Genomic DNA, 23,297 nt, shown 5'->3' with positions numbered 1-23,297 from the left:
CTTCTTGCTGACTTCAAGGCCTTTTTTCACCCCCATGCAAATGGCCCTGTGACCTTTACCCCCTACTAAACCTCGTGTGGAAAGAGGTAAAGGGCTGACAATTGATAAAAGAGTGACTACGATCTTTCTATTGAGTAAAACAGTGCAAGTGGAATTGTAAATAATGTGTAAATAATGTGTAAACAGCAAGTGAAAGTAATGAATGTAAATATACGTGAACAATGGAAAATAGTTTTATAAGTTATTTCAAGTGACAGTGCACAACACAGTGTAAATAAAATAGAAATGTAAATAACGTAAATAAAATAGAGAACGTAAATAGAAATGTAAATGAGTAGTATTATAAGAATACGAGTATATACCTTAGGAGTAATGAAAGTGAAAGTTTCACTCTAGCATGTCTGAATGCTATGAGTTATGAGAGTGAAGATGAAAGTGACATTCACTCTCAATGCCAGTATACAGGACGAGAAAGTGAATGCTACGTATTTTACTGAAAGAAATTGAATCCCTACAGTGACAATAAACTAATACTACTGAAGGAAACTTATGGATAAAGACTGTAGATATATATAAGTGTTATATAGTAATAGAAATATAAAGTGTGAGGGGTTTTATGAATAATAAATGACAGACTACCAAGAGCGAACTAGTGCCAGTGCGACGATCAGACGCGCTCGTAATTTCCATTGCTTTCAGTGTTTTTTTTTTTTGAGTATGGATCCCATACTACTTGAAAATTGTAGAATAGTGTTTATAGTGTTTGTATCTGGCTGTGGTAATCATATTACGGGTTGTCGGGAAGTGTAAAGTGGAGACTTCGTTACCCTACTTCAGAGGTCTCCACAAGTCCTACGGTAACCGACGAAGGCTCAACAATCATTCCAGGAGAAAGCTGAAGGTATGTGCCATAAGCATATGTAATTTTATTATTCTAGGACTAATAACTGATTTTTGGCAAATATTTTTTGAGAGTCTGTCGGAGCCCAAATAACCCCGCGGCACACGCAAGTCATTGGTAAACAAGCCCGCGGTGTAGGGGTTAAAGTCTGTGTGTCTGTTACCACTATAACTTCGCAACCGCTCAAGACATCCTCATAAAATTTTTCAGGTGTGTAGTAGGAATGAAAATCTAGTACAGGTTCAAATTTGTTGAAAATAGGTCACGGTCAAGGTCATACTCCGAGCCGCGCTAAGATATGTATCGCCTCGCGGCTGGTCTGATTTCCCCCCTCGGGGGTCCTCAAGCTTTTTAGGTTTTATTTAGAGTATGGCGATGTTCGAAAGATTTACACATCAATAGGCCATTAAGGTATAATATGCAAAATAATTAGCTTAGGAAAAGGTGTTAGGAACCTCCCTTACCTGATAGGAATACGGGCCTAAGTGAAAAGATCCCCACTGACCTAGTGAAGTGAGTGAGAACAAAAAAGCCTGGTAGGCTGTCATGGCTCATCTCTCTGCCGTATATGCAATGGCGTCCAACAAACATGCATGGCCGTGCTAAAGTCGATTGGGTAATCTGGTAATACTATATGGTGTGCAAAAAACCATATTAACGTATAGGCGGAGTATGCAATTTGTTTGATTTTTGTGATATCCTGTACTCCGGAACGTGTGCAGAGGCAGAAGAAATTATATTACGACAATAATATTTAAAAATAATCTAAAATAAACATTTTGGATGTTACTTCTCACTATTATAAAAAGTAGTATGAAGTTTAAAAATGAAATATAATAATGAAAAGGTGTTGTTTTGTGGCAGTTGTCTCATATTCATCGCAAGTACTGAAGCAGAATTTATTATTGCAGGCATTTGAGAAATTAAACTAGAGAAAAATGTTAAACTGTCCACCCAAATGGAGAGATATTTAAAGTAGAAGGGAGTTAGTTGGACAGAGGACAGCTTGATTCAGGACATGAGTAAACAGAGGTACAGTAATTTGTTTATGGCCAGACTCTTACACATGCTGAGAAATAAAGAAAAATAAATAAAATAAATAAACAGAATATAATAAAAAAATAATATATGATAAAAACATGCCATTAATGCGCCAAATACTGAAGTGATGAGGTATGTGCATTACGATCAGCAGTAATGAAATTCAATTACTGTGGATTTATTATGATGTCTGAGAGAAAAAGCAACCAAAGAATCCAGTTTTGTTGCAAATAATATATAGCCTGAGATTGTTTCCTAAAATATTTTGCTCTATATACGGGCTAGAGATAAAAGGCGGATGTAAACAATGTCTTTAGTATCTGCAATATGGTCAAGCATTCACAAAGGCTTTCCGTTTGTTCAAATCTTATTTTTCTTCACTAAAATTTGTAGAGCATATTCATTAATATTTTAATCTTGTTTCAGCAACACAGTTTTCCTTAGCGAAGAGGTGATAAACGATGTCACTGAACCTTTTTAGCACGATTACACCTCATATAAATTTCTGGCTACACTCACAATATATAATTTACGTTACCTTGCGTATGTAGATCGTACTGATAATATTCTGGTTACCACTGACGGAAAGTTAACGATGGTTGGGGTAGAAATTGTAAAAAAAATGGCTACTGGGTGTTGTGCCCTCATGCCTCCCCCTGCCAAATACTCAGTCCACTCCTTTGAAAACACAACACGCCATCCTCGCCACATACCACATGCACTGAAAGAAGAAACAGTAAAGTAGGCGCTTGATAGACGAGATAGATAGATAAATAAGTAGACAGATTGATGATGATATACTGTAAATATAGATATATAGAGAGAGGCCATAGATGTAGATAGATAAAGATATGCTGTGCTTACTGACATATAGATATACGGTAGATACAGACGGATAAACAGATAGAGATACAGATAGGTAGATAGACAACACATCAAGAACTGATCAGCATCCTTAGGCCTTGTTTTCACTGGTTTAACATGCAGTGAGGTTGTTCATGGTAAGAAGAGTGAAACCCCGCATGTTGCTGGCAAATCATGTTTTTTTTTTTTAATATGTGTCCGACTCTGGACATAGGCTTCACAGCCCGCTCCCATGGCCCAGTAGTCCTCCTACATTCCATGCATAACTGCATGTAACAAATCGGCGCTAACACCCACCGTCCATACTGAATACATGCTAGGGCTGTCTCATACAGGACTGGTGTATTGGTATTAGTGGGAGTTTTTTTACACGTCGGCGGGTCTTCTGGTAGATCAGTAAAGTCTCCTTTTATTAAATTCAAATCCTTAAACTGTCCCAGCGGGGATTTGAACCTGGATCCGGTAGGACTGCAGGCCACCTAACTACCGGCTGAGCTACCGCCTCCCCCATAATATTCAACTAATACAGTGGGTGGGATGTTTTAACGAGCAAAATATAAACATACAACAGTCAACGCTGTGTCACGTGAAATGAAACGTGCATTCTTTTACTGAAAACAGAAGGTAAAATTGCAGTTTAAGAATATAAATGAAGAAGATGCACCGCTTTTCTGATCTGAAAGCACTTGAAACCTGCACAGACCAACGCAAGCGTGTCAAAACTGAGTGAGTGAATGAGAGTAGCTGGTAGAGCGAGTAGGATGTCATTTGATTCTGTGAGAGGTATAAAGCTAGTAAGCGGGTTAATGAAAGGAAGAGAGTAAAAACGCGTACCTGAGTGGGTGAGTGTGAGGCAGAGTGAGTGAGATGCAGCGTGAATGAGTGAGTGGACGGTAGAGTGGGTGAATGAAAATGAGTAAGAAAACTGCAGTGAGAAAATAGGTGTGGAAGTAGATAAAAAAAATAGTAAGCAACAGATTTTGACTGACCCTGAGTAAACGAGAAGAGTGTGTGCGTGTGTGTGTGTGTGTGTGTGTGTGTGTGTGTGTGTGTGTGTGCGATCTTAAATCAATATAAATGTGAGAGAAGAAATTTAGAGAAAGGAGAAGGGTGTATGTGTATGAGAGGCACTGAATTAAAGTTAATGATTATATGAATGAGACTTTGTGACTGAGTATATGAGAATAAGTGAGTGAATAATGGCGAGAGAGAGAGAGAGAGAGAGAGAGAGAGAGAGAGAGAGAGAGAGAGAGAGAGAGAGAGAGAGAGAGAGTCATAATAACCCAGGGTATTAGTAATGACTGAGAGTGAGGGGGAGAGAGTATGCAGGTGTGAAAATGAATGAGGCAGTGGATAGATTGTAGGAAGGAGTGAGTCAGCGTGTGTGAGTCAAAGTGAGTGGAAGTGAGAGTGTGGGTTAGTAAGAAAGTGTAAGTGATGGTTGAGACTGGATGACTGAGCTTGTAAGAGAGGGTAGAGTTAATGAGAGAGAAAAGGAGAGTGAGTGAGTGAATGTGCAAGTGCAACAAAGAATGTGTGAGCAAATGCCAGCAAGAAACAATGGGCATTGTGAAAGCAAGTGACATTTTGAATAGTGTGTGTGGGAAGATACAAGAGCATAAACGACTGAGTAAATTTGTTCGGGAGAGAGAGAGAGAGAGAGAGAGAGAGAGAGAGAGAGAGAGAGAGAGAGACAGACAGACAGACAGACAGACAGACAGAGTTAATGATAGTTCAGAAGTAACAGTTGCAACCAAAGTCCACATAATATATATATATATATATATATATATATATATATATATATATATATATATATATATATATATATATATATATACTGTATATATATCATCAGCCGCTTGAGTGTCCACTGCAGGACCGCCTATCCCGACCGAAGTGGGGACGATACAGCCTAAGTATCTCTACCAAATGGCTTAGGCTGTCTGGTAGAGATTGTATGTACAGTAGGGTGAGAAGTGCCTGTAAATGTGATTTTAGTGTTGGAGTGGCTCGGGATGTGTATGTAGTCTGTGAACCAATTGTAATCGGCCCGCGCAAGCCGACTGGTTGCAAGCATACTATATAGTATGAGACACTGGTTCAACCGCAGCACCTATTATGTCCGCCAAAGCAGTACGTGGTCGGAAGAACACTCCCAAAGTTGATTAAGGACGGCCACCGTTCTTCTCCTAGATCTATCACTAGTGGTGTTCCTCAGGGCTCTGTCTATCACCAACTTTTCCTTTTATTCATCAATGACCTTCTAAGCTGTACACCCGAAAGCACTAGTTTCTCCCCCCTCCCCCTAATAGCCGGAGTCGCGGGCAGTGAGCGACCGGGCGATCGAACACCCCACATCCACCTCCCCTACCCCAACCCCAGTGTAAGAGTTGTTGGATGGATGTAAAACGTCCAAAGCTAGTGACGTTACAGTGTATCATGACTGTTTTTTTTTATAGATAATCAGAACCAGTAGGGGTAAGTATATAAAGGTATTTAAAGTGTAATTCTGTGCTGTTATCCACAACATATGAGAGAGGCAATAAAATGAAAAATCACCTACAGTGTGTTGTTATTGTATATATTTACCTCCTACCCTGTATATTATAATGTTATAAATAAGTATAGTGAACATCTGTTGAATGATATGATGTCTGCTCATCCATTCTCGCTCTCACCTCCACCACTCCGCTCTCTGGGTTCCTGTCTTCACAAAACTCTCTTTTTACCTTCTCGTCTCCCAGTCCTGCCCTTTGTTAACCAACATGGCCTGATGCTGATGAAATGATCCGTCAGGTACTGATGATATTATCATACACCTCTGTATTAAACATCACCACAATAAACAATACTTCGATATATCTGCTAGCTATTTCATCATGTTGTAAGGTGTTACGCGACATGCACACTGCAAGTTGGACCTTGTGTTACAAGGACATACAGTTGTTTATCGTTAACACTAGTTGTGTGGTTTTGGACGTTCATTAATTCATACTGACGTGGCAATTTAAGCCTTACATTATAAACACGTAAGGTTTGTGTTCCTGTCATTATTGGATGAACCAAACGAACTAGGGATCGTTTCTGACGAACCACAAACTCTCTGCTTTAACGAAAACATGCCGACTTCTTGTCAAAACAGTGACACATCCTCATTATTATACCACTGACCATCATTCAGTCATATACATGATGACATTGTGTCACTGCTGTGACGAGAGATCGGAATATTTTCTTTTAAGCAGAGAGTTTGTGGTTCGTCAGAGCCGATCCCTGATTCGTTTCATTCATTCAATAATGACAGGAACATAAACCTTTCGTGTTTATAATGTAAGGCCTAAATTGCCACGTTAATAAGAATTCATGGACGTCCAAAACCACACGTAACCTGTGTTAAGGATAAACAACCACATGTCCTTGTAACACAAGGTACAGCTTGCAGTGTGCATGTCACGGAACAGCTTACAACAGGATGAAATAGTTGGCAAGTATACCGAGGCACTGTATGTTACTGATTTCTTGGTGCTTAATACAGATGTGTATGATAATAATATGATCAATATCTGATGGAGCATCATTATCTCAGTTTACGTTAATTAACATAGGGCGGGACTGGGGGACGAGAGACAAGAACCCAGTGAGTAGGGTGGTGGAGGTGGGAGCCAGAATGGATTGATTTGATTTGATTTGATTACTTTATTACGTCCCAAGGCGACAAACCTATTACAGTGCCATGCGGCAATGTGTGAGGTGAGTACAGGGGAACTCGTGCCACGCAGGACACGCTGTCTAGCTATAACAAAGTAACACCCACCAAAGTGTGGATGACGCATAAGTATAACATCTACAGTATGTTATCATCTTCCAACAAATGTGCAAGAATAGATGAGAAAAGACATTATATCTTTCAACAGTTGTTCAGGAGTAGACTGTTGGTAGGAGTAGACTGTAGCACCAGTCGAGCAGGGCAGTACTCCCGAGGTGAATGGAAAGCTGATGACAGGGAGTGCTGGAGCTCCCGTTTTATCAGCCCTCAGGACTAGTTCCTGACCATCCCCCTTTGCAGAACTTTTTCAGTGTCTCAGTTACACAGAGAGTAGGCCAGCATGCTCTCCAGTACAAATTTCTCTATCTACACCAAACTACATGCACAGTTCACACTACACTTCCTATTCAAAATTCAACTAAAATGGCGTCTCATCACCAAGCCTCGGAGTCCCCAGGGAGGGGGGACTATAAATGCCTCCACCATCCACCCCTCTGGACGACTCGAGGTGCCTGGAACCACTGTCTGACTCTCTTCTTCTTCATTTCTGCAACATTCGCGGCCTTTCCTCTAACTTTCGCTCTGTTGAGCACCACCTCTCCTCCTCTAAACCTCACCTTCTTTTTCTAACTGAGACTCAGCTGTCTGAGGCAACTGACAGCAAACCATTTTCTGTATCCTCCTACTTTCTCTATACTTATTTCAAAGCCAAAGGTGGCTGTCGTGTATATATACGCAACGACTTATCTTGTTCTCGTGTTCCTGAACTCGATTCTTCTGAATTCTCTACACTCTGGTTTCGGCTTTCCTGTCATTCTCTGACTAAATATATCTGTACTGTTTACTTATCCCCTAATTCTACTGACTATCAAAAATTCTTCGACTATCTTACTTCTATGATGGACCACATTCTATCCATTTCTCCTTCCTCAGAAATCTCCATTCTAGGAGATTTCAATGTTCACCACCACCTTTGGCTCTCCTCTCCTTTCACGGATCCACCTGGTGAACAAGCCTACATCTTTTCTATCCTTAATGACCTGGAGCAGCTTGTACAGCACCCTACCCGTATTCCTGACCGCCTTGGAGAGAGCTCCAGCATACTAGACCTCTTCCTCACAACTAATCCTTCTGCTTACTCTGTTAATCTTTTCTCTCCGTTGGGCTCCTCTAATCGCAACCTTATTACCTTAACCTGTCCTATCACTTCGGTACGGCCTGTGGACCTTCCAGGGAAACGTCGTCTGTGGCATTTTGGAGCCGCGGACTGGGAGGCCCTCAGGCAGTACTTCTTTGATTTTCCCTGGAATGATTATTGGTTCCATGGCCGGGAGACATCTGAGTGTGCCTTGCGCATTACGGAGGTTATTCTCTCGGGCATGGAAGCATACATTCCTTTCTCATATCCTTTGACTAATGCAAGAAAGCCTTGGTTTAATCACATTTGTTCTAATGCTGTCCGCAACAAGGAAAGGGCCTACAAAAGGTACCGGAGCCAACCCACCCCTGAATCACATCATCTTTACGTTTCTGCCCGGAATCGTGCTAAGTCTGTTCTTCCCTCTACTAAAAATAATTTCATCCATACTAAATGCTCTCAACTCTCCAACTCAAATTCTTCCCGCTCCTTCTGGCACCTTGCCAAAAATCTTTCTAACAACTTTACCTCATCATCCTTCCCTCCTCTTTTCTACTCTGATGGTTCTGTAGCTATTTCTTCTACTGATAAAGCAGATCTCTTCGCACAGACTTTCTCCTCCAATTCCACCTTAGACGATTCCAGTGCTGTTCCTCCATCACTTCCCCCCTCTCACTTCCTCATGTCTAACATTAAAATTTCTTCAGTTGATGTATTTTCTGCCATCACTGGCCTCAGTACTAACAAGGCATATGGGCCTGATGGGGTCCTTCCTGTTGTTCTCAAGAACTGTGCTTCTGTGCTTACAGCCTGCCTAGGCAAACTCTTTCGCCTTTGTCTGTCAACTTGTACCTCTCCTTCTTGCTGGAAGTTTGCTCTCATTCAGCCAGCCCCAAAGAAGGGTGACCACTCCCAACCCTCCAACTATCGTCCAATTGCTTTAACGTCCTGTATTTCAAAAGTTTTCGAGTCAATTCTCAATAGAAAAATTTTAAGGCATCTTTCCTATCACAACCTTCTTTCCGATCGTCAGTACGGGTTCCGTCAGGGATGCTTCACTGGCGATCTTCTCACCTACCTTTCAGACTCCTGGTCATCCTCCTTTCGGGACTTTGGCAAAAGCTTTGCCATTGCACTTGACATCTCAAAGGCTTTCGATCGAGTCTGGCATAAATCTTTAATTTCCAAACTGCCCTCCTACGGTTTCTATCCTTCTATCTGTGCCTTCATCGCTAGCTTCCTTTCTGGTCGTTCTATAGCCGCTGTTGTAGACGGGCATCGTTCTTCTCCTAGATCTATCAACAGTGGTGTTCCTCAGGGCTCTGTCCTATCACCAACTCTCTTCCATTTATTCATCAATGATCTTCTAAGCTGTACATCTAACCCTATCCACTCATACGCTGATGACTCCACCCTTCACCTTTCCATTCGGTTCCCGCAACGCCCATCTCAACAGTTACTTCAACAAACAAGTGATGAGGCTATGGTACACCTAATGTCTGACTTGGCTCGTATCTCTGACTGGGGTAAAAATAATATGGTTGTTTTTAATGCATCTAAGACTCAGTTCTTACACCTATCAACCCGACAAAATCTTCCACAGGTATACCTACTAATGATTAATAATATTCAGCTTAATCCTGCATCATCCTTGTACATGCTTGGGGTTTCATTTACTTGGGACTTATCTTGGAAAGATCATATTACATCTCTTGTAAAATCTGCTTCCAAGAGATTGGGTGTGCTAAGCCGACTCCGCTCTTTCTTTACCCCTGCACAATTGTTGACTCTATACAGGGGTTTTATCCACCCATGTGTGGAGTACAACTCTCATGTGTGGGGAGGCTCCCCACATACAGCTCTTCTCAATAGGGTGGAGTCAAAGGCTTTTCGTCTCATTAACTCTCCTCCTCTTACTGACTCCCTTCAACCTCTGTCTCTTCGCTGCATTGTTGCATCTTTATCTCTTTTCTATCGCTACTTTAATGGTCCCTTCTCCTCTGAACTGTCTGCTTGCATTCCTCCACCTCTACGACAGGCGCGTAGCACCTGTCTGGCAGCAAACTCTCATCCCTTTTCTGTCCAACTCTCTAATGCAAGAGTTAACCGTTACTCCTAGCCTTTCATTTATGCAACAGGTCAGCTCTGGAACTGTCTCCCTCTGTCTGTATTTCCTGCTGCCTATGATCTCAAGTCTTTCAAATGCAGTGTGTCCAGGCATCTGAAAATGATCGGATCTTGAATTTGGCTCTCTATTGTATTTTGTTTTTCTCTTGGAGGGAACTGTTACTGCCGGCTCATGGCCTTTGGTTCCTTCTTCCTCGCATAAAAAAAATACTATATTTGTAAAATTATAATACAGAAAGTAAATATATAGACAATAACACAATACATTATAGGTCTTTCATTTTTGTGCCATTCTCTTATGTTGTGGGTAACAGCACAGTATTACACATTAGATACCTTTATATACTTACCCCGACTGGTTTTGATTGTCTATAAAATATTCATGACATTGTAACATCACCAGCTTTGGCCGTTCCACATCTGTCCGACAACGGTTACACTGGGGTTGGTGTAGGGGCGGTGGTTGTGGGCTGTTCGATTGCCTGGTCGCTCACTGGCCGCGACTCCGGCTACTAATGGGGGAGAAATTAGTGTTTGCGGGTGTACATCTAATCCTATCCACTCATACGCTGATGATTCCACTGTTCACCTTTCCATTCGGTTCCTGCAACGTCCATCTTAGGAATTACTTCAACAAACAAGGGATGAGGCTATGGCACACATAATGTCTGACTTAGGTCGTATCTCTGACTGGGATAAGAGTAGCCTTGTTTTTAATGCATCAAAGACTCGATTCTTACACATACAGTATCTATCCATCCATCATCCAATCCTACATTGTCCCATGAGGAGCATAGGAGCCCGGGGCTAAGCAGTTGGTCTCGACATTTAAGATGAGAGTGACCAGCCTCACTCATCCCTGATTGGCATTACATAAGCAATCAACCCCAACATCCCTTGGCTATAAACCTTCACCAATTCAATCCGACTGGAGCGCAATAATTACCTACTAAACCACCAGGTGCCATAATTTGGCTATATGGTTACCACCCAGCGTAGTGAATGGTTTCCTGGTGTACAGGAAACCATTTGGCTTGTCACTCAGTGTAGAGTCACCCACAGGCAGAAGGAAAAGGAAAGAATGAAGGGAAGAAAGACAGAAGAGGGAGTGTAAAGTCACCCGTAGGCAGAAGGACAGTGAAAGAATGAAGGAAAGAACAGAAGAGGATGGAAGGTAAGAAGGATGGAAGAGAGGAAAGGGCAGACACCCGAGAGCAGCACTACATCGAGTGAGTGGATGGTGAGTGCCCCCACCTACCACATACACCTACAGTATCAACCCAACAAAATCTTCCACAGGAGTACCCACAAATGTTTAATGATATCCAGCTCAATCCTGCATCATCCTTGAACATACTAGTCTTTGGGTTTCATTCTCTCGGAATTTATCTTGGAAACATTATATAACATCTCTTGTAAAATCTGCTTCCAAAAGATTAGGTGTGCTAAGCTGACTCCGGCTTTATCTGTCTATCTATCTATTGCCAGACGCCTCAATCCCGTTCGGGGTGGCCACAAACAAATCGCTTCCACGTCGCCCTGTCCCCCACCATTTCACTGCCCTGCTCCCAACTCACCCCCCTCTCTCATATACCTCTCCACCCCATCCCTCCATCTCATCCTCGGCCTCCCCCTCCCTCTTCCCCCCTCCACCTCACTCACATACACTCTCTTCGTCAGTCTTTCACCCTCCATCCTTTCCACATGGCCAAACCACCTCAGTGTATTCCTCCTAACGCTTCCTATCACATCCACATCCACACCGCAATGCTCCTTAATATCCTCATTTGTCACCCTGTTTCTCCATGTGATTCCACAGGCGCCTCTTAAATAACTCATTTCCACTGCTCTCACTCTTGACTTGTGTCCTTCCAGCAACGTTCAAGCTTCACTTCCATACGTTAGAGTTGGTATCACAATACTGTCATGTAGTAACTTTTTCACTTCCATGCTCACTTCCCTGCTTCTTATCACTGCTTTCAAGAAACCAGCAACCTTTCTTCCCTGCTGTACTCTTTCAAGCACTTCACCCTCCAAACCTCCATCCTTACTCATCACACTACCCAAGTACTTAAACATACTCACATTTTCCAATTCCTCACCATCCAACCTCACTGTACATTTACTGACTTCACCTCTCTCAAAGACCATCACTTTACTCTTCCCTACATTCACCTTTAAATTCCGTTTCTTACACACTCTCCCAAACTCATCCACCAAGCCTTGCAGCTCTCCTTCGTCTTCATCCAACAACACAGTATCATCTGCAAACAATAGTACAGGGAGTTTCCAAACACTACCCTCGCTCACCAGGGCCACTCAAACATCCACTACTCTACCTTGTACCTTTATATACGGGTTTTATTGGCCCCTGTGATGAGTAGGCTACAACTCTCATGTATGGGGAGGCTTGCCACATACAGCTTTTCTCAATAGGTTGGAGTCAAAGGCTTTCCATCTCATTAACTCTCCTCCTATTGCTGGCTCCCTTCAACCTCTGTCTCATCATTGCACTGCTGCATCGTTATCTCTTCTGTCGCCACTTCAATGGTCACTGCTCCTCTGAACTGTCTGCTTGCATCCCTACACCTCTATGACGGGTGCATAGCACCTGTCTAGCAACAAACTCTCATCCCTTTTTTGTCCAACTCTCTAATGCAAGAGTTAACCGTTACTTCTAGTCCTTCATTTATGCAACAGGTCATTTCTGGAACTGTCTATCTGTATTTCCTACTTCCTATGATCTCCAGTCTTTCAAACACAGTGTGTCCAAGCATCTCAAAATGAAAGGATCTTGAATTTGGCTCTTATTTATTTTTTTATTTTTATTTTTTTTTTTGAAGAAACAGTTTGTGGGCAGCTGTTGGTTCCTTCTCCCTTAGATAAAAAAAAGTACAGGACAAGAACTTAATAGACTAGTGCAGAGTTTTGCTGATGTCTGTGAGCATCGTGCCTTAAGAGTAAATGTACAGTAGAAAGGAATAAAATGATGGTTATTGAGAGAAACGGTGACTCCCAGTGTGATGTTACAGTGAATGAGAGAGACTGGAATTGGTGGGAGAGTTCAAATACCTGGGTACAGTGATAGAAAAGAAAGGAAAATGTGCAGAAAAAATGAAAAGTAGAGTGACACAAGGAAGGAAAGTAGCTGGTGCTATGAAGGCCTTGAAAAGAAACAGAAGCTTGAGTGTTGCAGCTGCAAGAGGCTTACATGAAGGAGTGTTAGTGCCAACTTTAACATGTGGATGTGAGACTATGGTGTGGCATGAAAATGAAAAGTCAAGAATGAGAGCAGTGGAGATGGGACTGCTGAAGAATGTATGTGGAGTACAGAGAGTTGATAGGAATCATACGATACAAAATTATTTGATTTATGAAAGATGTGGACTGAGGAGGTCTGTGGACACCAGAATCGAAGAAAGTGTACTGAGATGATGTGGTCATGTGGAGACAATGGATAACAAAAAATTGAATGGTGAAAAGGTCATATTTGAGCGAATCTGAAGGAGGGAGGAGGCAAGGTAGGCCAAGGAGAAGGTGGAGGGATATGGTAGATGAGTGTGTTAGGAAGAGAGGTTTGGAAGTTGGTGAGGCTCGGGGACTGACAAGAGATCGAGCTGGGTGGATGAATATAGAGAGGAGACGTGCATGATCAGGGGTTCGGCACTCCTTTTTAACGTGACAGGGTCCTGATTGACAGTCGGATACGTTACTGTGAAGCTATAGAACGTGGCGAATGTGTTTGGTGTATCAGATGGACCAAGGATTCCAGGGGCTGGAATGGTGAGTGAATGGAAGTGTGGCCCATTGGACTGGGCAAATCTGGGCTGTCTGGACGTTGCTTCTCATTACCCTGTCCTAGGGTGGGAAGGGAGATGCAGATGACGATGATGATAATATAGAATGGTTATCACATTCTGCAAGGACTGATGATACTGGTCTAGAATGAGAGCTGTTTGCAGAATCGTTTAATCTCATACAGTTGGTAAAGCAACCAACCAGAATAACAGATAATCCTAACCATAACACTTACCTCATGGATCTATTCCTGACAAATAATCCACATCAGTACAGGACAGAAGTACTGTTATCACTTGGATCCTCTGACCACAATCTCATCAAAGCATCATCAGTCAATTCCCCCAAACCTCCCTGTTCTGAACCTGGCACTTTGATAGGGCAGACTGGGATGGATTCAGAAATTATCTTGCCGACATTCCCTGGCAGTTTTTCTTCTCCAATGACATCAGTTCTACCCAGTCTCACATTAATGACTTAATACAGGCTGGTATGGAATTGTTCATACTTAGTCAACAGTTCACTAAATGATCGGACTCCCCAAAATGGTTTGAGAGCAATTATGCCAGAGCAATGACCCCAAAGTCATTAGCATAAAACTCTTACAAAAATCAAAACATGTGAATCACTCAGTCAGTTTAAAACTCCAAGAAACCATGCAAAAGCAGTAACGAATCCCACTAAGTCAAACTTTCTTTACAACCGCGCATCCAACTACTAAACAATCTCAGTGACCATAGAATATTCTGGTCAACTCTCAGTTCTTTCAGTGATAGCTTTAACAAGTCATCACCTATTCCTCCACTAAATCTTCAGACGGTAACATTAGAAATGAACCGCGTGGTAAAGCAAATACCCTTGACAGTACATTTGCCAAAAATTCTACCAAGGAAGTCAGCAAGAACGTCCCAGTACTGGAATTTGATTCTCCCGAAACTGCTCCACTTAAAATACGGACTAGATACATAAAATCCATTCTAGACAACTTACATCCCAACAAACCACCAGGCCCAGATGGAATTTCTCCAATTGTTTTGAAAAAGGGCTCCCCAGAACTTGTTTCTGTTCTAGCCAAATTATTCAATAAGTAATTTTTCATTCCCTAATTCTTGGAAAGAAACTAATATGCACCCTATTCCAAAGAAAGCAAGTTCCTCTGACCCTTCTGATTACAGACCAATAGCTATCACATCTTCTCTTGGTAAAGTATTTGAAATCGTTATGAATAAGCACGTAAGTCAACATCTTGAGTCCAGTAACTTAATTAGTGATAGACAGTACAGTTTTCGCCACGAAACATGCTCCGTTGATATACTTAATCTCCTGACTCGCACCATACATCATTCATATGACCAACATGGAGAAACTCATGCAGTAGCCTTTGATATTTCTAAAGTTTTTGACAGTGTGTGGCACCTTTTCCTGCTATCCAAACGCCCTGTCTATGGACTAACTTCTTTTATTCCTCTGAGTCCCTCATATCTCAGCGACAGAAAAATATGAGAAAAAGTAGGTGATGTAGATTCCAATTTCCACTCAGTTAGCGCTGGCGTGCCACAAAGATCACTTCTGGCTCCAACTCCATTCCTATTTCATATTAACCCCTTAACCACAGGGCGTCACTTTTGCGATTCGGTGTTATTTTGAATTCGCCCGGGCTTTCAATTGGTTGCTTGTAGCATCTGTCTGTACTGCCAGTGTCCAACAATAGTCAGTGCTGCTAATGTCATCTGTACTCCCATCCACTGTTGACAATTTAGCCATTTCTCCCCATTTGTGACTTCCTTCCCTACCTCCTCTCCATTGCCCTCTCCTCCTGCCTGCCCCAGCTGTGCCACGCAACGCAAATCTTGCCCGGATTTTTCCACTCATTTCATCCATTGAAATGAGCCCTATGTCCTTTTCTTATACAAAATAATGTATATAAGATAGAAACTGATGGTGCCATACACCTGGAATTGGCTAATTATCACCTGGCAACACCCCACATGCACTCGTTCGCTAATTTTCTCTGTTTATTTCCCCTTGAAATATGCCGTATGACCTGTTCTCATACTTAAAATATATATAAGAAAGGAAGGGAGAAGCCTAAGTGATATTTACATTCACCTGGAACTACCTAATTTATTATGTATTGTCTAGATTTCCTCCCAATCATTTCACAGCATATAAATTAGCAGCTGTCACCACGCTGACGTTGTCAACCTTTGGCTGCCCCATATCCGCCTCGTCATTCAGTTCAGTGATGTCTCCTGAGGTGAAACCACGTCGCACTCGCGCCCCTCCATTTCCGCCACTTGTAGAGGGCTCTGTGACCTCTACACCTACTAAACCCTGTGTGGGAAGGGGTAAAGGACTAAGTGACTCTGCTGTGGAACGTGAACTGGCTAATTTATCCATGATAATGATGGATAGTGACTACAATCTTTCTGGTGAATCGTGTGATGAGCCAGTGAAGGAAATGGTGATAAACTCCCAGTACGAGTGCTTCAGTGTGGCTCCAAGTGAAAGAAGCCCTTAGTTACTGCAAGTGACAGTGTATAACAGTGTGTAAATAAAATAGAAATGTAAATAATGTAAATAAAATACAAAATGTAAACAGAAATGTAAATAATTACTAATATAAGAATATGAGTACAAATACCTGGGGTAATGACAATGAAAGTGAATGATTTGCTCTCTACGCAAGTTTACTGAACGAGAAAGTGAATGTCTAGAGTGAAAATAAACTACTATTACTGAAGAAAACTTATGGATAAATACTGTAGATAAATATAAGTATAATAAAATAATAGGAATTTAAAGTGTGAGTGTGTTTATAAATAATACATGACAGAATACCAGCGGGGAACGAGTGCGGGTGGGAAGCTCGTATGGGCTCGTAATTTACATTGCTTTCACAGTGTTTTTTCTCTTAGTATGGATTCCAAACTACTTGAAAATCATAGAATAGTGTTTCTAGTGATAATATCAGGCTGTGGTAATCATATTACGGGGTGTCGGGAAGTGTAAAATGGAGACTTTGTTACCCAACTTCAGAAGTCTCCACAAGTCCTAAGGTAGTCGACGAAGGCTCAACAAACATCCCAGTAGAAAGCTGAAGGTATGTGCCATAAGCATAGTTAATTATAATATTCTAGGACAAGTAACTGATTTTTGGCAAATATTTTTAAAAAGTCAGTTGGAGCACGAATATCCCCGCGTGAGGTGCATGGACCGCCTCCGACATGCCCGCGCTTAAGGGGTTAATGAACTCTTATCTCACCCATAATCCCATCCATTCATAAGCAGATGACTCAACACTTCACAGTTCATTCACACTTAAATACCCATAAGCAGAGTTAAATATTTCTAACTCACAACTCAGTACAGCCATCTCCATAAATCAAGACTTCTAGGATCACTGAATGGGAACAATATAGCCTTGTCTCATTTAATGCTAGTAAAACCAAATATATGCGATTTACCTATAGATAGATATTGCCAGATTACTGTATTACTTTCAGTGCTACTAATAATCATGTCTCCAAAATTATTGAAATTCTTGGTTTTTCACTTAACAGTGATCTCAGCTGGACCTCTCAAGTCAGATCACTTGCTAAAACCGCCTACAAAAAATCTTGGGTTATTACACAGAGTTTGTAGCTTCTTCACTAATTAGCAGTTGGCTATAGTTTATAAGAGACATGTGCACTCTCAGCTGGAATGTTCTTCACCCTTGTCGAGTGGATGTGGGGAGGTTGCTCTAAAGCAACTAAACAAAATTCAAAACAAGGTTGTTAGAATTATTAATAACCCTGCTATTCCAAATAAACTACCTCCCCTACAGGTAAGAAAGAATGTTGCCCCCCTCGCATTATTTTACAGATACTCTTATGGCAAATGCTCAGTCAAAGTTGCTTCCATCGTACCACCTTTCCATGCATTCCCTTGTGCTACACTGGCATCTGGTAGCACTCATGACTGCAATGTCACATTGCCATATTGGAGAACTTCCGCATATCAGAAATCTTTCATTCCCCGAACTGCATCTCTTTGGAACTCGCTTCCCCAGAGTTGTTTCCCCTAAACTTCAACCCACAGCTGTTCAAGGCCTACTGTTACAGATTTTTTTTGAATGGATGACACCAGTAATCTGGTGTATGGATTATTGTTTTTTAATCATTTGTTTTTCCTTCCTCTGTTCTGCTATTTAAAAATAAAAAAATATGAGATTATGTCTGACCGTGCAGTGCTGACAGTAAGTGCGAGAGCATGAATGCATGAGTAGTAATAATAATAATAATAATAATAATAATGATGATTAGAAACAACCTGTCTAATAGGTTCGTAGCCTTGCAAATGAAAATATATAATCAGAGTTATGCCTCCATTTACATTTGTACTTAATCCAGCTGATATTCAGTCCTTTTTTCTTTTTTGTTTTACCCCATTAGAATCGTAGGGGCCTGGGTCTAGGCTACTCAGTCCTCATGTTTAGTGCAAAGGTGACCAGCTTTACTTCTTCGTGAATGACATTATGTGAACAGTATTTCCCAGCCACCCCGAGGATGTAAGCTTATGAGACCTGGCTGGAGTACCTTAACCAACCAGACCACCAGGTGTCATTTGGTTATATGGTTAATCATCTGCAGTGAAAATAGCTTTCTAAGAAAAGGCAATAGCGTAGTAAGGGAGGAAGGGTCAGGCGGGCTGGGCGACCACCTCAAGGGGCACTCTCTAAGGGGCAGCAAAGTTGTGCTGAATACTTAATAGCCGTATTATCATGTGGATTTGGGGAAACAGTTCTTCATCCGGTTTGTTTCATTTTGTGAACAAGTCTTAAGCCCGTGCGGTTATGCTCCAGGCGTGTGGACGTTCTGCTCTGGGCTGACTTCAGCAAGACAGCAACCACTGCCCTGCGTGGCACTAAATATGCCAACAACTGACTGTGGTATGCACATTAGGCAACTAGTTAGTATTTTGCAAGTGGAATGTCATGGCCATGCATTGCACACCACCACCACACTCCACCTATATAGACGTGCTAGCATATATGGAGTGTATGTATGATACATTATAAAATAGGACAAAATATTAGTTACAATGTTCGGTCACGCCTTATGTGGAGCCAGACAAATGAAAATTAGTAACAAAGCAAAGAATAAAGAGGAATGAGGGTCATGACGAAGCTGGTTTCAAAAATCCATATACAGTAAAGGAATATGCAAGTTAATATAAGAACAGAATGGTTCATCCATCCATCTATCCATCATCCAATCCTATGTTGCCCCATGAGGAGCGTAGGAGCCCGGGGCTGGGCAAGTTGGTCCAGACATTTAAGATGACAGTGACTAGCCTCACCCATCCCTGAGTGGCATTACGTGAGCAATAAACGCCACCCACCCCTTGGATATAAACCTACACTAGTTCAGTCCGATTGGAGCTCCTTTTTACCATGAAAAAAAAAAAAAAGATGGAATGAAAAAAAAGAACTACAGTAAAACAAATTAAACAATAATAGAACAGTTGCTAATCAGACATTAATGAGAAAAATGTGCGTGCTGGGTAATAAAATTAATGCAGTTAATTTTAGATGATGGTGAATAACATATACCACGGTGAACATTATGTGTATGACACACATTCATATAAAATTGAGATAACGGTAAAGAATTATTATAGATATAAGTAGATATGTATATACAGAGAGGATTAAATATTATTATAAGGAAATTAATCAATTGCAATCTAAGATGAATAAACAAGATGAAAAGAAGAGGCCCTTAGGACCACAGGAGCACAAGCGCCTCCCTCCTCCCTGCCCATTTTTTAAATTTTTGTTTCAACAGTCATGCCTCTATCTGGAGAGACACTCATTGTCCCAAGGAGGAAGCAAACATAAGGCTGGTAGTCGCAGTAACTAAGATGGGAGGTGCATCCAAACCTGCACCAAGCACCTGCAGGACGCTCATTTCAGGACGACACCACGACCATTCACACCAGCGGCGAATCATGTTGATGTTTATGGAGCTGGAAATCGAAATCTGGGCCAGTGGGAGTGTCTTGTAAACCCAGGGTTCTGGAGTAGCATTTTAGTACAGTAGACGTGAGGTGATGGGTACTGGCGGGTAGGAGGGAAGGTGGGGGGAGAGATAGAGGGAAGGAGAGGTACCAGGTTGAATACTGTCCCCTACACCACCAATCACAGCGTATCTATTGAATGTCAGCCAAAGAGAAAGCCTTATTGTGGCGGGAATGAGAGAGGGAGCAAGCAACAGAACAAGGCTGTAGGAGGGTGGAGGGGGGTAGAGCTGGACTTGTGTTATTGTGTTTGGCTGTGGTGTTGCGAGCCTGCGAGTTGTACTTTTGGCAACATATGAACCTGGTACGGTATAAGAGTGTAGCTTGGCTCTGGCAGTTGGTACATATGCGCCCCATGACGTATTCACAACTTTGTTGTGTCTAGGAGGATGAATGACTGGGATGCCAATCATTGTTCAAAACTTACACGTAGCTACGAATCATATATTCAGAAGACTCTAGTACAGTATATGTAAACATGTGTAAGGGTGTTTTCCATTATTATCATAGCTCATATCGTTGATAGATAAACTTCAACTGCCATGATAATCAAATGATACAAAGAGATTTCTGTACCATAAACTGATCCAGTGGGTGCTCAATCGCCCCTGTCTTGCATTGCCTGATGAGAGGGAACATTCTTCATCAATTATTAATGATACAAAAAAACAAATCGTTTTCATAAACAGTTTAATGGCATTTTCTGTTTGCAAAATTAACATCATACAAAGATGTGGTTACTTGCTGCTACCACCTTCATAAAACATAATCCTCCCTCCCCTTTCTGTCAACTCCTTCAATGCTGGAACCTCACTTCCATCTTCCCCTCCCCAAGCTCCCTTCCCTGAACCCCGTACCCCTCTCACTCTCCCCTCCCCCTCTATACATCCGGTTCCTCCCCCCACCTCCAACTTCCTTTTGACTGTGCAAGTCACAGAATCTGCTCTCCTTACATATAAGGCTCACAGTGGTTATCTGCCTTATAACCCTGTTGCGGTCGATTAACCATTCTTATTGACAGTCTCTCTCTCTCTCTCTCTCTCTCACACACACACACACACACACACACACACACACAGGCCACCCCTCTCAGGGCATATGAATATAACACACTGGATGAGATGAAGAGTCATTTAAAGCTTGTACTGATATGGTTAAATACATTAGAGGAAAAATGACATCTTGTTTCCATTACAAGGAAAGGTTCTGTTATCAATATCTATTGCCAGACGCCATAATCCCCTTGTTGTTGTTGAGATACTCGTCCCAGGACAATTTACTGGGACACGGGCAAACTGAGAGCCTGTCAGAGGTGCGCATGCCTCGCACAAACTTGAATTAGCGAGGGGGAGGATAGTCCCTACCCGTGCTAAGTAAAATGTTGAAGGGAGCATGGGCAACAATGCCAGCAGCATCCACTAAGTCAACCCCAGACTGGGCCAGGGCCGTGCCGAGGTGAGACCTGAGCATGGTAGTGGCAGGGCAGTGAAGAAGATAATGAATGAGTGGCTCCTCAGATCTGGCCAAACAATGGGTGCACGGGTCTGGCTCTGCACCAACAATCTGTTTAAAACAGGGAAACCCCAGATGCAAGTGCTGGAGCCTTACTAGAAGATAATTAGGTAGACCTGGTGGGGTCAACAGCAGAGAATAAGATGCGGCGGTGGCATATCACGTAGCAGAATGAGAGCCCTCCGTGATCCAAAGCCGTTGGTCCTCTAGAGACAGCCTACCAATGGTAGCAGTGAGAGTGTGGATGAGGTGCGAGGGGCTGGGGCACAGTGGGAATATGATGTCAGGGAGAGAGCAAGCTGATCGTGCTGCCTCATAAGCAAGCTCATTGCCGCTGATTCCAATATGCCCCGGGAGCCAGAAGTGAGAAAAAGCGTAGTCTCTGAAAGGAGGAAAGAGAATCAGTGTGAATTATGACTCGGTGGTGATGATGGTGATGAGCATGGTGCAAAGCACCCAGGATGGCAGCAAGCTCCACCTGGAAAGCGGATACACCAGTGGAGAGTCACCAAGATTCCACCATTTGCCCAGAAACAAAGGCCGCTCCAGCAGTGCCATCAGAGGAAACTGAGCCATCAGTAAAATAGGCAGCTGAGTCCGGCAAATCCAGGGCTGCTACCCGACATAGACCCTGCTGAAGGAGGAGTGCTGGAATGAAGGAGCAAGGTTTAGCCTCCGAGGGACTGACAATGTGAAAAAGAGGAGGATCCCATGGTGGTGGATCAGCTTATCCAGGAAAGGGAGAGTCAGGATCCTGACAGAGTCTCGCAGCAGCTCCCAATCCATAGATGACAGCTGCTGCATTGCAGGCCCAGTCACGTGAAGGGCTGGCTCAGGTGGGAGGCACAGAAGGCAATTAGGAAGGGCAGAGACAGGCAGGTGGGGCCGGCACTGCACCAGCTGCAGAGTGGTAACTGCTACTCGTAGTGCAATATGATACACAAGAGATGGCAAACCACCCTCCATACGCAGATTGATGACCTGGGTCCAGCGCGGAGCACCCAGCACAACACGGAGGGCATCATTCTGTATGACCTCCAGAGATCTAGAGACTGGTGGAGCGAGTCCAGTCAGACAGATGGCACTGTACTCCACCAGAGATCAGATGGCGTGGATATGAGAGGTCCAGAGGACAGAATACGATGCCCCCAAACTCCGTTTGGAGAGATACCAAAGAGCAGCCATGCGGGTAGAAGCACGTTCCCTCAGGTATTGAACGTGGCAGGCAAAGGTAAGACCCCCATCTAGCCAGACCCCCAGATACTGGTGGACAGTGACAAAGGAGAGCTGATGGCCCCCAAGCAGAATTAGAAAGTCTGGAGGGTGGAGTCCAAATGGTAGACACTTCGTCTTGGCAAAATTAATCTTCAGCCCCAGCTTGGTGCACTTGGCATGCAGCCAAGAAAGGGCTGAGTCTGCCTGTGTAAAGCAGTCCCTCCTTGTAAAGACGAGGGCCAGATCGTCGGCATAGCAGAGGAGAGTTATGCCAGGCCCATAGCCCACAGTTAGGAGTCCCTCCATAAGGATGTTGAAAAGAAGAGGGCTCAATACACTCCCCTGGGGGGTGCCATTGGGATGTAGATGAAAAGGTGAGAGGTGCCCCTGAAAGTGGACCTCCGCAGTGTGATCATGAAAAAAGTTTCGGACCCAGGATAAAAGCCTGCCTCCCACACCCCTGGCCGCAAGAGCCGCCAGGATGACAGTGGGGCTTGCCAGTTCAAAGGCCTTCCCAGGGTCGAAGAAGACAGCCATTCCCCGTCCTCCCCTCAGCTCCCCAAGGAATGACGCAAGGCAGTGAGTGGCACTCCTGCCTGGATGGTAAGCAAAAATCCTTGGGTGCAGCAGTCCCAGCCGCCAAGCAAGACGAGCCTGCACAACCCTCTCAGCTGTCTTAGCAACACAGCAGAGCAGGGAGATGGGGCGCATGGCGGCGGGATCGCTAGGCTTCGGAATCGGGTGGATGACAGCCATCTTCCATTAACCTCGGCAGACGCCCCTCAGACCACAAGAGGTTGAGCAGATCAAGCAGACGCTCGCTACCGCACTCTCCAGCATGGGACAGAATAGTGTACGTGAGCCTGTTG

At 43.1% G+C, this 23,297-nt stretch overlaps 1 protein-coding gene across 1 annotated transcript in view; it reads right to left on the bottom strand.

Moving 5' to 3' along the window:
• Nucleotides 1-21,530, bottom strand: part of LOC145391155 (sodium-dependent multivitamin transporter-like) — a 116,692-nt gene extending 95,162 nt beyond the window's left edge. Inside the window, exons 1-2 of the mRNA XM_080265834.1 lie at nt 21,435-21,530; nt 15,835-15,972 (exon numbers count right to left, since the gene is read on the bottom strand). Of these exons, the coding sequence (XP_080121960.1) occupies nt 15,835-15,972; nt 21,435-21,530 (234 nt within the window). The remainder of the gene's footprint in view (nt 1-15,834; nt 15,973-21,434) is intronic.
• Nucleotides 21,531-23,297: the final 1,767 nt, after the last annotated feature.

This window comes from Coenobita brevimanus, chromosome 17 (genome assembly GCF_032717465.1).
Source record: "Coenobita brevimanus isolate Jiangsu-jjx chromosome 17, ASM3271746v2, whole genome shotgun sequence".
Taxonomy (NCBI): Eukaryota; Metazoa; Arthropoda; class Malacostraca; order Decapoda; family Coenobitidae; genus Coenobita; species Coenobita brevimanus.
The sequence above is the reverse complement of the archived record's forward strand: the minus strand, read 5'-3'. Positions and strand labels throughout refer to the sequence as shown.